Source organism: Hyla sarda, chromosome 8, assembly GCF_029499605.1.
Source record: "Hyla sarda isolate aHylSar1 chromosome 8, aHylSar1.hap1, whole genome shotgun sequence".
Taxonomy (NCBI): Eukaryota; Metazoa; Chordata; class Amphibia; order Anura; family Hylidae; genus Hyla; species Hyla sarda.
Genome location: NC_079196.1, coordinates 12,108,887 through 12,121,033, shown reverse-complemented (window position 1 = coordinate 12,121,033; position 12,147 = coordinate 12,108,887). Strand labels below are relative to the sequence as shown.

Below are 12,147 nucleotides of genomic sequence, written 5' to 3'. Positions count from 1 at the left end.
TGTGTAATGATGAAAGTCCTGATGAGAGTACTCCTGTGTAATATTGAGTCCTGATGAGATTACTCCTGTGTAATGATGAGTCCGATGAGAGTACTCCTGTGTAATATTGAGTCCTGATGAGAGTACTCCTGTGTAATGATGAGTCCGATGAGAGTACTCCTGTGTAATGATAAGAATCCCAACAAGCATTCTCTTGTGTAATGATCAGTCCTGATGAGAACACTATTACCATTACTGTATTTTGCCCCCATTTTGGGGTGGATTATACCATTACTGTATATTGACCCCATTTCAGGGTGGAATATACCATTACCATCACTGTATTTTGATCCTATTTTGGGGGTGGATTATACCATTAAGCCTCTGTTACCAATCCGATCTATAATCACAGATTTGGCACAAAACTCAGTGATGGCTTCAGAGAGTCCAGTGTGGACCTCCCCATGTGGCAGCGTAACATGGTACATTCCCTCATAATGTCTCTATGAGATGATATCTAAGGCTCCTCCGGTGAGTGTAGATGTGAGGTCATACTCCGCACCGCTCTATGGGCCGGCTACCTTTAACCCCTTCATTCCCACAGACTTCACAGTCACAAATAAATAAAGACGTCTCTACATCAGAATGGTCGGGGGAGGGGGCCGCATCCATCCATCGCACAGTGATGTCTCCGATCTCAGTTCCAGTGGGATTGTTTCACGAGACGCCAGATATTTACGGTACGTAGTAAATAGCGCCAATCGTCATCCAGTGTGTAAGAACCACCTGGGTCATGTGACCATAGCAGCACAATGGGTTAACCCTTTCATTGGACAGCACCGAATCATAAAAAGAATAATTCACAAAGAACGTGGCGAATGTGGCGGCGAGGACACGCCCCCCGGAGCCACAGATTTGGCTTATGACTGTACTGAGATGCCTCCATGGCTGAGTCTCCATCTATGAATCAGTAACGTGGCTGTGTGGCCCTTCATGTCCCCGTCGCACTGCGGCTGACGATGAAGCTCTTGGCGTTGGGCAGCGGTCGGGCGTCATTCTGGTGTTTACGCCTTTCTATAAATGTCGTCAGTCGTGTCGTGTCCAGGGGGACCTTGGAGTAGTTACTGTAATGGGGCTGAAGCCACGGATGGAGAAGGCACGTGGCCACGGTGGGCCTCCAGCGCACGTCCTCCTGCAGTGCGGCCCTGATGAAGTCCTGAGCCGCCTGACTGACGCTGGCGAAATACTCCAGGGGGAAGGAGTAGTCCACGTGGCAGATGTTCATACACGTCTCCTCGCTGCTCTCATCCAGGAACGGCGAGACACCGCTCAGCATGACGTACGTCAGTACCCCCAGACTCCAGATATCCGTGGCCAGGGACACCGACATCCCCTTGATGATCTCAGGGGCAGAAAATTCCGGGTTTCCCAGGAGATGGTGGATGTAATAATGGCCGGTGATCTGCACGGCGTCCTCCAGGTCGATGATCTTCACACGTGGCACCGGGATCCGCAGGTCAATCATCAGGTTTTCAGGCTGTGGAAACAGAATAAAACAATTCCAGTATATAAAACCGACTTTATTAGACACTACAAGATGGCACGGGGGGGGGGGAGAGCTTAGGAAAGCTGGGTGACAGAATGGGTACCACCCAACATTCCTAGACTTCTGCCTATTCATCCTGGATTACCTATCTTCATCCCTTTCCACAGCATCAGCAGTCTATGTGAGAGAGGGGGAGATATGAGCAGCAGTCTATGTGAGAGAGGGGGAGATATGAGCAGCAGTCTATGTGAGAGAGGGGAGATATAAGCAGCAGTCTATGTGAGAGAGGGGAGATATAAGCAGCAGTCTATGTGAGAGAGGGGCAATGAGCAGCAGTCTATGTGAGAGAGGGGGAGATATGAGCAGCAGTCTATGTGAGAGAGGGGAGATATAAGCAGCAGTCTATGTGAGAGAGGGGAGATATGAGCAGCAGTCTATGTGAGAGAGGGGAGATATGAGCAGCAGTCTATGTGAGAGAGGGGAGATATGAGCAGCAGTCTATGTGAGAGAGGGACCATGAGCAGCAGTCTATGTGAGAGAGGGGGAGATATAAGCAGCAGTCTATGTGAGAGAGGGGCCATGAGCAGCAGTCTATGTGAGAGAGGGACCATGAGCAGCAGTCTATGTGAGAGAGGGGAGATATGAGCAGCAGTCTATGTGAGAGAGGGACCATGAGCAGCAGTCTATGTGAGAGAGGGGGAGATATGAGCAGCAGTCTATGTGAGAGAGGGGAGATATGAGCAGCAGTCTATGTGAGAGAGGGGAGATATGAGCAGCAGTCTATGTGAGAGAGGGGAGATATAAGCAGCAGTCTATGTGAGAGAGGGGCCATGAGCAGCAGTCTATGTGAGAGAGGGGCCATGAGCAGCAGTCTATGTGAGAGAGGGGGAGATATGAGCAGCAGTCTATGTGAGAGAGGGGGAGATATAAGTAGCAGTCTATGTGAGAGAGGGGCCATGAGCAGCAGTCTATGTGAGAGAGGGACCATGAGCAGCAGTCTATGTGAGAGAGGGGGAGATATAAGCAGCAGTCTATGTGAGAGGGGGACCATGAGCAGCAGTCTATGTGAGAGAGGGGGAGATATAAGCAGCAGTCTATGTGAGAGAGGGGCCATGAGCAGCAGTCTATGTGAGAGAGGGGCCATGAGCAGCAGTCTATGTGAGAGAGGGGCCATGAGCAGCAGTCTATGTGAGAGAGGGGCCATGAGCAGCAGTCTATGTGAGAGAGGGGTAACCACGGGCAGGGGTCTATGTGATATCGGGCCCAGCCTTCTCTAGTATTGCCTCTGGGCTATACTGCTGGTCACCCAGCTTTTCTAGGAAAAATATGATAGGAAATTGGAGATGACCCTAAGCTGTCACCTTGAGGTCTAGATGGGCAACTCGGCAGCTGTGCAGGTACTGGAGGGCGCCCATGATGTCCCGGACAAAAAAAGCCACCTTCTCCTCCATCAACTCATCGTGGTTCATGAGATAATCCAGCAGACGCCCATCCTCCATCCTGAAAGAGGCAAAAAAAAGTCAGAAATCTACATCCGGCCTTACCAGAGACTCAGGCTGCAGCTCTTCCCTCCTCCTGCTTTACACTGCAGCTCTTCCCTCCCCATTCTTTACACTGCAGATCTTCCCTCCCCCTGCTTTACACTTCAGCTCTTCGCTCCTCCTGCTTTACACTGCAGCTCTTCCCTCCCCCTGCTTTACACTTCAGCTCTTCGCTCCTCCTGCTTTACACTACAGCTCTTCCCTCCCCCTGCTTTACACTTCAGCTCTTCGCTCCTCCTGCTTTACACTACAGCTCTTCCCTCCCCATTCTTTACACTGCAGCTCTTCCCTCCCTCTGCTTTACACTGCAGCTCTTCCCTCCTCCTGCTTTACACTGCAGCTCTTCCCTCCCCCTGCTTTACACTGCAGCTCTTCCCTCCCCCTGCTTTACACTGCAGCTCTTCCCTCCCCCGCTTTACACTGCAGCTCTTCCCTCCCCCTGCTTTACACTGCAGCTCTTCCCTCCCCCTGCTTTACACTACAGCTCTTCCCTCCCCCTGCTTTACACTGCAGCTCTTCCCTCCCCCTGCTTTACACTGCAGCTCTTCCCTCCTCCTGCTTTACACTGCAGCTCTTCCCTCCCCCTGCTTTACACTGCAGCTCTTCCCTCCCCCTGCTTTACACTGCAGCTCTTCCCTCCCCCTGCTTTACACTGCAGCTCTTCCCTCCCCCATTCTTTACACTGCAGCTCTTCCCTCCCCCTGCTTTACACTGCAGCTCTTCCCTCCCCCTGCTTTACACTGCAGCTCTTCCCTCCCCCTGCTTTACACTGCAGCTCTTCCCTCCCCCTGCTTTACACTGCAGCTCTTCCCTCCCCCTGCTTTACACTGCAGCTCTTCCCTCCCCCTGCTTTACACTGCAGCTCTTCCCTCCCCCTGCTTTACACTGCAGCTCTTCCCTCCCCCTGCTTTACACTGCAGCTCTTCTCTCCCCCTGCTTTACACTGCAGCTCTTCCCTCCCCCATTCTTTACACTGCAGCTCTCCCCTCCCCCTGCTTTACACTGCAGCTCTCCCCTCCCCCTGCTTTACACTGCAGCTCTTCCCTCCCCCTGCTTTACACTGCAGCTCTTCCCTCCTCCTGCTTTACACTGCAGCTCTTCCCTCCCCCTGCTTTATACTGCAGCTCTTCCCTCCCCCCTGCTTTATACTGCAGCTCTTCTCTCCCCCTGCTTTATACTGCAGCTCTTCCCTCCCCCCTGCTTTATACTGCAGCTCTTCTCTCCCCCTGCTTTATACTGCAGCTCTTCTCTCCCCCCTGCTTTATACTGCAGCTCTTCTCTCCCCCCTGCTTTACACTGCAGCTCTTCCCTCCCCCTGCTTTACACTGCAGCTCTTCCCTCCTCCTGCTTTACACTGCAGCTCTTCCCTCCTCCTGCTTTACACTGCAGCTCTTCCCTCCCCCTGCTTTACACTGCAGCTCTTCCCTCCTCCTGCTTTACACTGCAGCTCTTCCCTCCTCCTGCTTTACACTGCAGCTCTTCTCTCCTCCTCCTTACACTACAGACAATCTCTCAGCACTCACAAGTCCAGGACGAGGATGTAGGAGGTGGCAGACTCGTAGGTGTCGTGCACGGTGATGTACTGCGGGTGCTGCAGGTGCTGGAGCAGGGCCGCCTCGTGCGCCGCTTGTTCTCGCTTCTTTAGTTTCTTGCTGACAAATTTCACGGCCACGTCCTTGCGGGAATTCTTCTGGACACATTTCTTCACTACAGAAAACCGTCCCCTGGATGGAGGCAGAAGAGGAGGATTAAAGAAGGACAAGGGGCAGAGACAGGCGGCACAGGGTCCTAGTCCTGTAGTGGTCAGACACAGGGGGCGCTGTAGTGGTCAGACACAGGGGGCGCTGTAGTGGTCAGACACAGGGGGCGCTGTAGTGGTCAGACACAGGGGGCGCTGTAGTGGTCAGACACAGGTGGTGTTGTAGTGGTCAGACACAGGGGGCGCTGTAGTGGTAATACACAGGGGGCGCTGTAGTGGTCAGACACAGGTGGCGCTGTAGTGGTCAGACACAGGTGGCGCTGTAGTGGTCAGACACAGGGGGCGCTGTAGTGGTCAGACACAGGGGGGCGCTGTAGTGGTCAGACACAGGTGGCGCTGTAGTGGTCAGATACAGGTGGTGTTGTAGTGGTCAGACACACAGGGGGCGCTGTAGTGGTCAGACACAGGGGGCGCTGTAGTGGTCAGACACAGGTGGCGCTGTAGTGGTCAGATACAGGTGGCGCTGTAGTGGTCAGACACAGGTGGCGCTGTAGTGGTCATACACAGGGGGCGCTGTAGTGGTCATACACAGGTGGTGTTGTAGTGGTCAGACACACAGGGGGCGCTGTAGTGGTCAGACAAACAGGGGGCGCTGTAGTGGTCATACACAGGTGGCGCTGTAGTGGTCATACACAGGTGGCGCTGTAGTGGTCATACACAGGTGGTGCTGTAGTGGTCAGACACAGGTGGCGCTGTAGTGGTCAGACACAGGTGGCGCTGTAGTGGTCATACAAGGGGGCGCTGTAGTGGTCATACAAGGGGGCGCTGTAGTGGTCAGACACAGGTGGCGCTGTAGTGGTCAGACACACGTGGCGCTGTAGTGGTCAGACACAGGTGGCGCTGTAGTGGTCAGACACAGGTGGCGCTGTAGTGGTCATACAAGGGGGCGCTGTAGTGGTCATACACAGGTGGTGCTGTAGTGGTCAGACACAGGTGGCGCTGTAGTGGTCATACACAGGGGGCGCTGTAGTGGTCAGACACAGGTGGCGCTGTAGTGGTCAGACACAGGTGGCGCTGTAGTGGTCAGACACAGGTGGCGCTGTAGTGGTCAGACACAGGGGGCGCTGTAGTGGTCATACACAGGGGGCGCTGTAGTGGTCAGACACAGGTGGCGCTGTAGTGGTCAGACACAGGTGGCGCTGTAGTGGTCAGACACAGGTGGCGCTGTAGTGGTCATACACAGGTGGCGCTGTAGTGGTCATACACACAGGTGGCGCTGTAGTGGTCAGATACAGGGGGCGCTGTAGTGGTCAGACACAGGTGGCGCTGTAGTGGTCATACACACAGGGGGCGCTGTAGTGGTCAGACACAGGTGGTGCTGTAGTGATCAGACACAGGTGGCGCTGTAGTGGTCAGATACAGGTGGCGCTGTAGTGGTCAGACACAGGGGGCGCTGTAGTGGTCATACAAGGGGGCGCTGTAGTGGTCATACAAGGGGGCGCTGTAGTGGTCAGACACACGTGGCGCTGTAGTGGTCATACACAGGTGGCGCTGTAGTGGTCAGATACAGGGGGCGCTGTAGTGGTCAGACACACAGGTGGCGCTGTAGTGGTCAGATACAGGGGGCGCTGTAGTGGTCAGACACAGGTGGCGCTGTAGTGGTCATACACACAGGGGGCGCTGTAGTGGTCAGACACAGGTGGTGCTGTAGTGATCAGACACAGGTGGCGCTGTAGTGGTCAGATACAGGTGGCGCTGTAGTGGTCAGACACAGGGGGCGCTGTAGTGGTCAGACACACAGGGGGCGCTGTAGTGGTCAGACACACAGGGGGCGCTGTAGTGGTCATACACAGGTGGTGCTGTAGTGGTCAGATACAGGGGGCGCTGTAGTGGTCAGACACAGGTGGCGCTGTAGTGGTCAGACACAGGTGACGCTGTAGTGGTCAGACACAGGTGGTGCTGTAGTGGTCAGACACAGGTGGCGCTGTAGTGGTCAGATACAGGGGGCGCTGTAGTGGTCATACACAGGTGGTGCTGTAGTGGTCAGACACAGGTGGCGCTGTAGTGGTCAGACACAGGGGGCGCTGTAGTGGTCAGACACAGGGGGCGCTGTAGTGGTCAGACACAGGTGGCGCTGTAGTGGTCAGACACAGGTGGCGCTGTAGGGGTCAGACACAGGTGGCGCTGTAGTGGTCAGACACAGGGGGCGCTGTAGTGGTCAGACACGGGGCGCTGTAGTGGTCATACACAGGTGGTGCTGTAGTGGTCAGACACAGGTGGCGCTGTAGTGGTCAGACACAGGGGGCGCTGTAGTGGTCAGACACAGGGGGCGCTGTAGTGGTCAGACACAGGTGGCGCTGTAGTGGTCAGACACAGGTGGCGCTGTAGTGGTCAGACACAGGTGGCGCTGTAGTGGTCAGACACAGGTGGCGCTGTAGTGGTCAGACACAGGTGGCGCTGTAGTGGTCAGACACAGGTGGCGCTGTAGTGGTCATACACAGGTGGCGCTGTAGTGGTCAGACACAGGTGGCGCTGTAGTGGTCATACACAGGTGGCGCTGTAGTGGTCAGACACAGATTGTGCTGTAGTGGTCATACACAGGTGGCGCTGTAGTGGTCAGACACAGATTGTGCTGTAGTGGTCATACACAGGTGGCGCTGTAGTGGTCAGACACAGGTGGCGCTGTAGTGGTCAGACACAGGTGGCGCTGTAGTGGTCAGACACAGGTGGCGCTGTAGTGGTCAGACACAGGTGGCGCTGTAGTGGTCAGACACAGGTGGCGCTGTAGTGGTCATACACAGGTGGCGCTGTAGTGGTCAGACACAGATTGTGCTGTAGTGGTCATACACAGGTGGTGCTGTAGTGGTCAGACACAGATTGTGCTGTAGTGGTCATACACAGGTGGCGCTGTAGTGGTCAGACACACAGGGGATTTACCTTCCTATCTCCTGCTGCTCCAGGTACATTTGCTCAAAGTTCTCCTTCCAGCATATGGCGGACCCGTCTGCGTTGGCATCTAAGAAGACAAAGTGTAAGCCGGTGGGCTCTATATACTGGGTGTGGGGGTCCCGATGACCTCATATTGTGGGGGGTCAGAACTCACCATTCTCGGGCAGTTGGACGGGCTCGGAGGGGTCACTGGGGAGGCTGATGCCCCAGGGGTTGCTGGCGCTGACTCTGAACTGGTAGGTGCCCCCCGGCCTCAGGTCTTCCAGCACAAGGTAAGTGTCCAGGGTGCAGGCGACCGATTGCTGCCAAACCGGGGAACCTGCGAACAAACTGTAAGTTAAAAACATGACACCCACCGAAAGCATGACATCATCGCCTCATCTGATGACATCACTCCCCCCGTAGAGGAGTGAAGTGGGGAACCTGTACTGCTCTGTCTATGGAGAGTGGGTGCCCTGACTGTGGTGAATGGGACAATAGAAGATAAGTGCCCACTCACCCTCATCCTTATACTCCACTGTGTACCCCGATATGGTGCAGTTGCCGGTGCTGGAGGGCGGCAGCCAGCGGAGGATGACAGAGGTGCTGCTTCTTTCCTGAGCGATGGGCTGGCTGGGGGCCCCGGGGACACCTGCAGGGAGAAAACAAGATGGCGCCGGTGAGATCAGAGGCCCAAACCAAATAGACCCCGCACAGAGAAGCCCCTCGCTGGCACCGCACTTTCCCCCTCCGCTGTACCTTGTACTTTGATAGTGGCGGACGTGGAGGCGGAGCCCAGCTCATTTGTCGCCACGCAGGTGTAGATGCCGCTGTCCTGAGGCATGAGGTTACAGATCCTCAGTCTGATGTCTCCAGACTCACTACAACAACAGAGAGACGGTGAGCGTGACGCGGTACTGACGTGGTACTGACGTGGTACTGACACGGTGCTGACTTGGTACAGACGCGGTACTGTCGTGGTACTGACGTGGTACTGACATGGTATTGAAACGGTACTGACGTGGTACTGACATGGTATTGAAACGGTACTGATGTGGTGCTGACATGGTACTGACGTGGTACTGAAACGGTACTGACACTGTACTGACGTGGTGCTGACACGGCACTGACATGGTACTGACGTGGTATTGAAACGGTACTGACGTGGTACTGACGCGGTGCGCCCTGAAACTGCGAATATGAGGTGCCCGACGAAATCGCTACCGAATGACCCCCAGAAACTGGATCAGACACCATAATGGTGTCCGACAACAATGAGAGAGGAGGAAAAAAACCTGTCCTGAGTCCTGCTCAGAGCTGAGTGTCTGTTACAATGTATCAGTATAAGTAAAGCAAAAGGCAGGAATCGGAATAGTTGTTCCTATGTCCTCATGTAAGGCTATGTTTCCCAACCAGGGTGCCTCCAGCTGTTTCAAAACTACAATTCCCAGCGTGCTTGGACAGCCGTTGGCTGTCCGGGCATGCTGGAAATTGTTGTTTTGAAACAGCTGGAGGCACCCTGGTTGGGAAACACTTTAATAAATAATCATTACTATTTTTATTATTAATATTATTACTAATAGTAGTAGTAATAATAGTAAGTACAAATAAGTAAAAAATATAACAGTAATAATAATAATGATAATACAAATAATAACAGTAATAATAAAGATAATAACAATAATAATAGTAGTAATGATAATAATAAGACGGATAATAAAAAATATAATAATAGTATTATTAATAACAGTAGTAATGATAATAGTAATAATAATAATAACAATAAAAATAATAATAATATTAGTAATAATAAACATAATAACAATAATAATAATAATAATAGTATTAATAACAGTAATAATGATAATAATAAAACTAAATAATAATAATAATAACAAATATAATAATATTAGTAGTATTAATAACAGTAGAAATGATAATAATAGTAATAATAACAATAAAAATAATAATAATAGTAATAATAAAGATAATAATAATAGTACTAATAACAGTAATAATGATAATAATAAAACAAAATAATAATAATAATAAAAAGTATAATAATATTAGTATTATTATTAATAACAGTAGTAATGATAATAATAGTTATAATAATAATAACAATAGTAATAATAAAGATAATATTTACAATAATAATAATAATAAGTAATGGCCATCAGTCTGCACGGTTGTGGGTTGTGTACACTGACACAGCTGAGTGTTTGTTACAATGTATCAGTGTATGTTATAGCTATCTGCCTGGACTCCTGGACAGGAGATTTGGGATCCTGACACGGCTGAACACACAAATCTCCTGTCCAGGCAGATAGCTATAACGTACCCTGATACATTGTAACAAACACTCAGCTGTGTCAGTGTACACAACCCTCTGTGAGATGGAGATTTGTTACAGTGTAGGACGTATTAGATCTATATAGATTTACAGCCTAATTGTAAAGGAGGAGGTTTCCATTCACACGCAGCAAGCGGAGATCTTAAAAAAGAATGAATTATTGAGACCTTTTCATTACACAGTGATGGAGCCTGATTTACATGGGACTGCAGGGGCCCCTGGATTGTATACCTGGCCGTCATGGTGTAGGAGCTGCTGTCGCCGTCCAGGACGCTCTGATCCGGGCCCCTCCACGTGATATTCGGCTTTGGTCGCCCGCACACTTTGCAGTGCAGGGTCACGGTGTCGCCCACCACACAGATGAAGTCCGCCAGGTTTAGGAGGAACTCCGGGGCCACTGTTTACAGCACATGCAAGACAAAGACATGTAAGATGGGGGGTCGTGTACAGTGTTATACAGACCTAAGGGGGTCACCCAGTGCAGCCAATCAGATGACAGGAAACTAAAGCAGCAATCGGATTGGCTGATGCTGCTGCAGGGAGCTTGTGATGTCTCTGAACTAACAGGACAGTCCCCAATCAACTGGTGCCAGAAAGTTAAACAGATTTACTTCTATTTAAAAATCTTAATCCTTCCAGTACTTATCAGCTGCTGATTTGTGAAGTTCTTTCCAGTCTGACCACAGTGCTCTCTGCTGACACCTCTGTCCGTGTCAAGAACTGTCCAGATTAGAAGCAAATCCCCATAGCAGACCTCTCCTGCTCTGGACAGTTCCTGACATGGACAGAGGTGGCAGCAGAGAGCACTGTGATCAGACTGGAAAGAACTACACAACTTCCTGTGGAGCATACAGCAGCTGATAAGTACTGGAAGGGTTAAGATTTTTAAATAGAAGTAATTTACAAATCTGGTACCAGATGATTTGAATACATTTTTTTCCCCACCGGAGTGCCCCTTTAAAGGGGCACTCCAGTGTTTAAAATGTATTTGGGATAGGGGGGATAAGTGTCTCATCGTCTCTGGGACCCCCCACAATCTCCAGAACAGGGTTCCCGAATCCCCCCCACTGCATCCATTCTCTATGGGAGCGCCAGAGATACAAAGCCCTCTGCTGGAGTACCCCTTTAAGCCTGCCAAGCTGTAAACCATCCCGACAGTCTACAGCTGCTGCAGAACTACAACTCCCATCATACACCCTGACAAAACCGTTGCCAAACGCAGGAACGAGCAATAGGCAGAGTGCTGGGATTTGTAGTCCTGTCGGATGCTCTTCCGTTTCAAGATTCAACTTGATACAGCAGTGGTTTCCAAACAGTGTGTCTCCAGCTGTTGCAAAACTACAGCTCTCAGCATGCCCGGACAGCCAACGGCTGTCCGGGCATGCTGGGAGTTGTAGTTTTGCAACAGCTGGAGACACACTGGAAAACACTGTGATACGGCAAGATAACAGGCGGCACTCCGCATATGTTAACTGCTGTCCGGGCATGCTGGGAGTTGTAGTTTTGCAACAGCTGGGGACACACTGTTTGGAAAACACTGTGATACGGTAAGATAATAGGCGGCACTCCACATACGTCAACGGCTGTCCGGGCATGCTGGGAGTTGTAGTTTTGCAACAGCTGGAGACACACTGTTTGGAAAATACTGTGATACGGTAAGATAATAGGCGGCACTCCGCATACGTAAAGCAGCGCCAAGCTGTGAAGTATTCATCTCTCCATATAGTGCAACGTTTCAAGCCCAAAAAAGGGGATCGAAACGTTGCACTATATGGAGGGATAATAAACAGCTTGACACTACTTTGCGTACGCGGACACTACGTTGCCGCTGCTTATCTACGGGTTGTTGCAAAATAGAAATGTTGCAAAACCACAACTCCCATCATGCATCGACAGCGCAGAGTGAGTCACATGTCGCTTATTTCAGAGGGCGAGGACGGGGAGATTATCCTCATTGTACGGAGCTAATCTGCACCTAAAAGCGCAAAAAATATTTTCCGTCACTCACCTTCCTGGATGAAGTTTGGATTCATGATCTAAAAGGGAAAAGAAAAATAAGATGAATTTCTTCTCGGTCGCCTATAGTAATAATAAAGCTATA

The 12,147-nt window shown here is 51.2% G+C and overlaps 1 protein-coding gene across 6 annotated transcripts in view; it reads right to left on the bottom strand.

Annotated features, from left to right (window-relative positions):
* Positions 1–223: 223 nt before the first annotated feature.
* Positions 224–12,147, bottom strand: part of KALRN (kalirin RhoGEF kinase) — a 353,691-nt gene continuing 341,767 nt past the window's right edge. For 3 of the 6 annotated variants that reach the window (XM_056535719.1, XM_056535720.1, XM_056535723.1), the window contains 9 exons: positions 12,055–12,082; positions 10,278–10,443; positions 8,453–8,574; positions 8,214–8,345; positions 7,869–8,033; positions 7,703–7,781; positions 4,590–4,790; positions 2,887–3,025; positions 224–1,516 (listed from right to left, as the gene is read on the bottom strand). In XM_056535719.1, coding sequence (XP_056391694.1) covers positions 971–1,516; positions 2,887–3,025; positions 4,590–4,790; positions 7,703–7,781; positions 7,869–8,033; positions 8,214–8,345; positions 8,453–8,574; positions 10,278–10,443; positions 12,055–12,082 — 1,578 coding nt within the window. In that variant the 3' untranslated portion in view covers positions 224–970. The remainder of the gene's footprint in view (positions 1,517–2,886; positions 3,026–4,589; positions 4,791–7,702; positions 7,782–7,868; positions 8,034–8,213; positions 8,346–8,452; positions 8,575–10,277; positions 10,444–12,054; positions 12,083–12,147) is intronic. The other 3 variants (XM_056535722.1, XM_056535721.1, XM_056535726.1) reach the window with 2 other exon arrangements.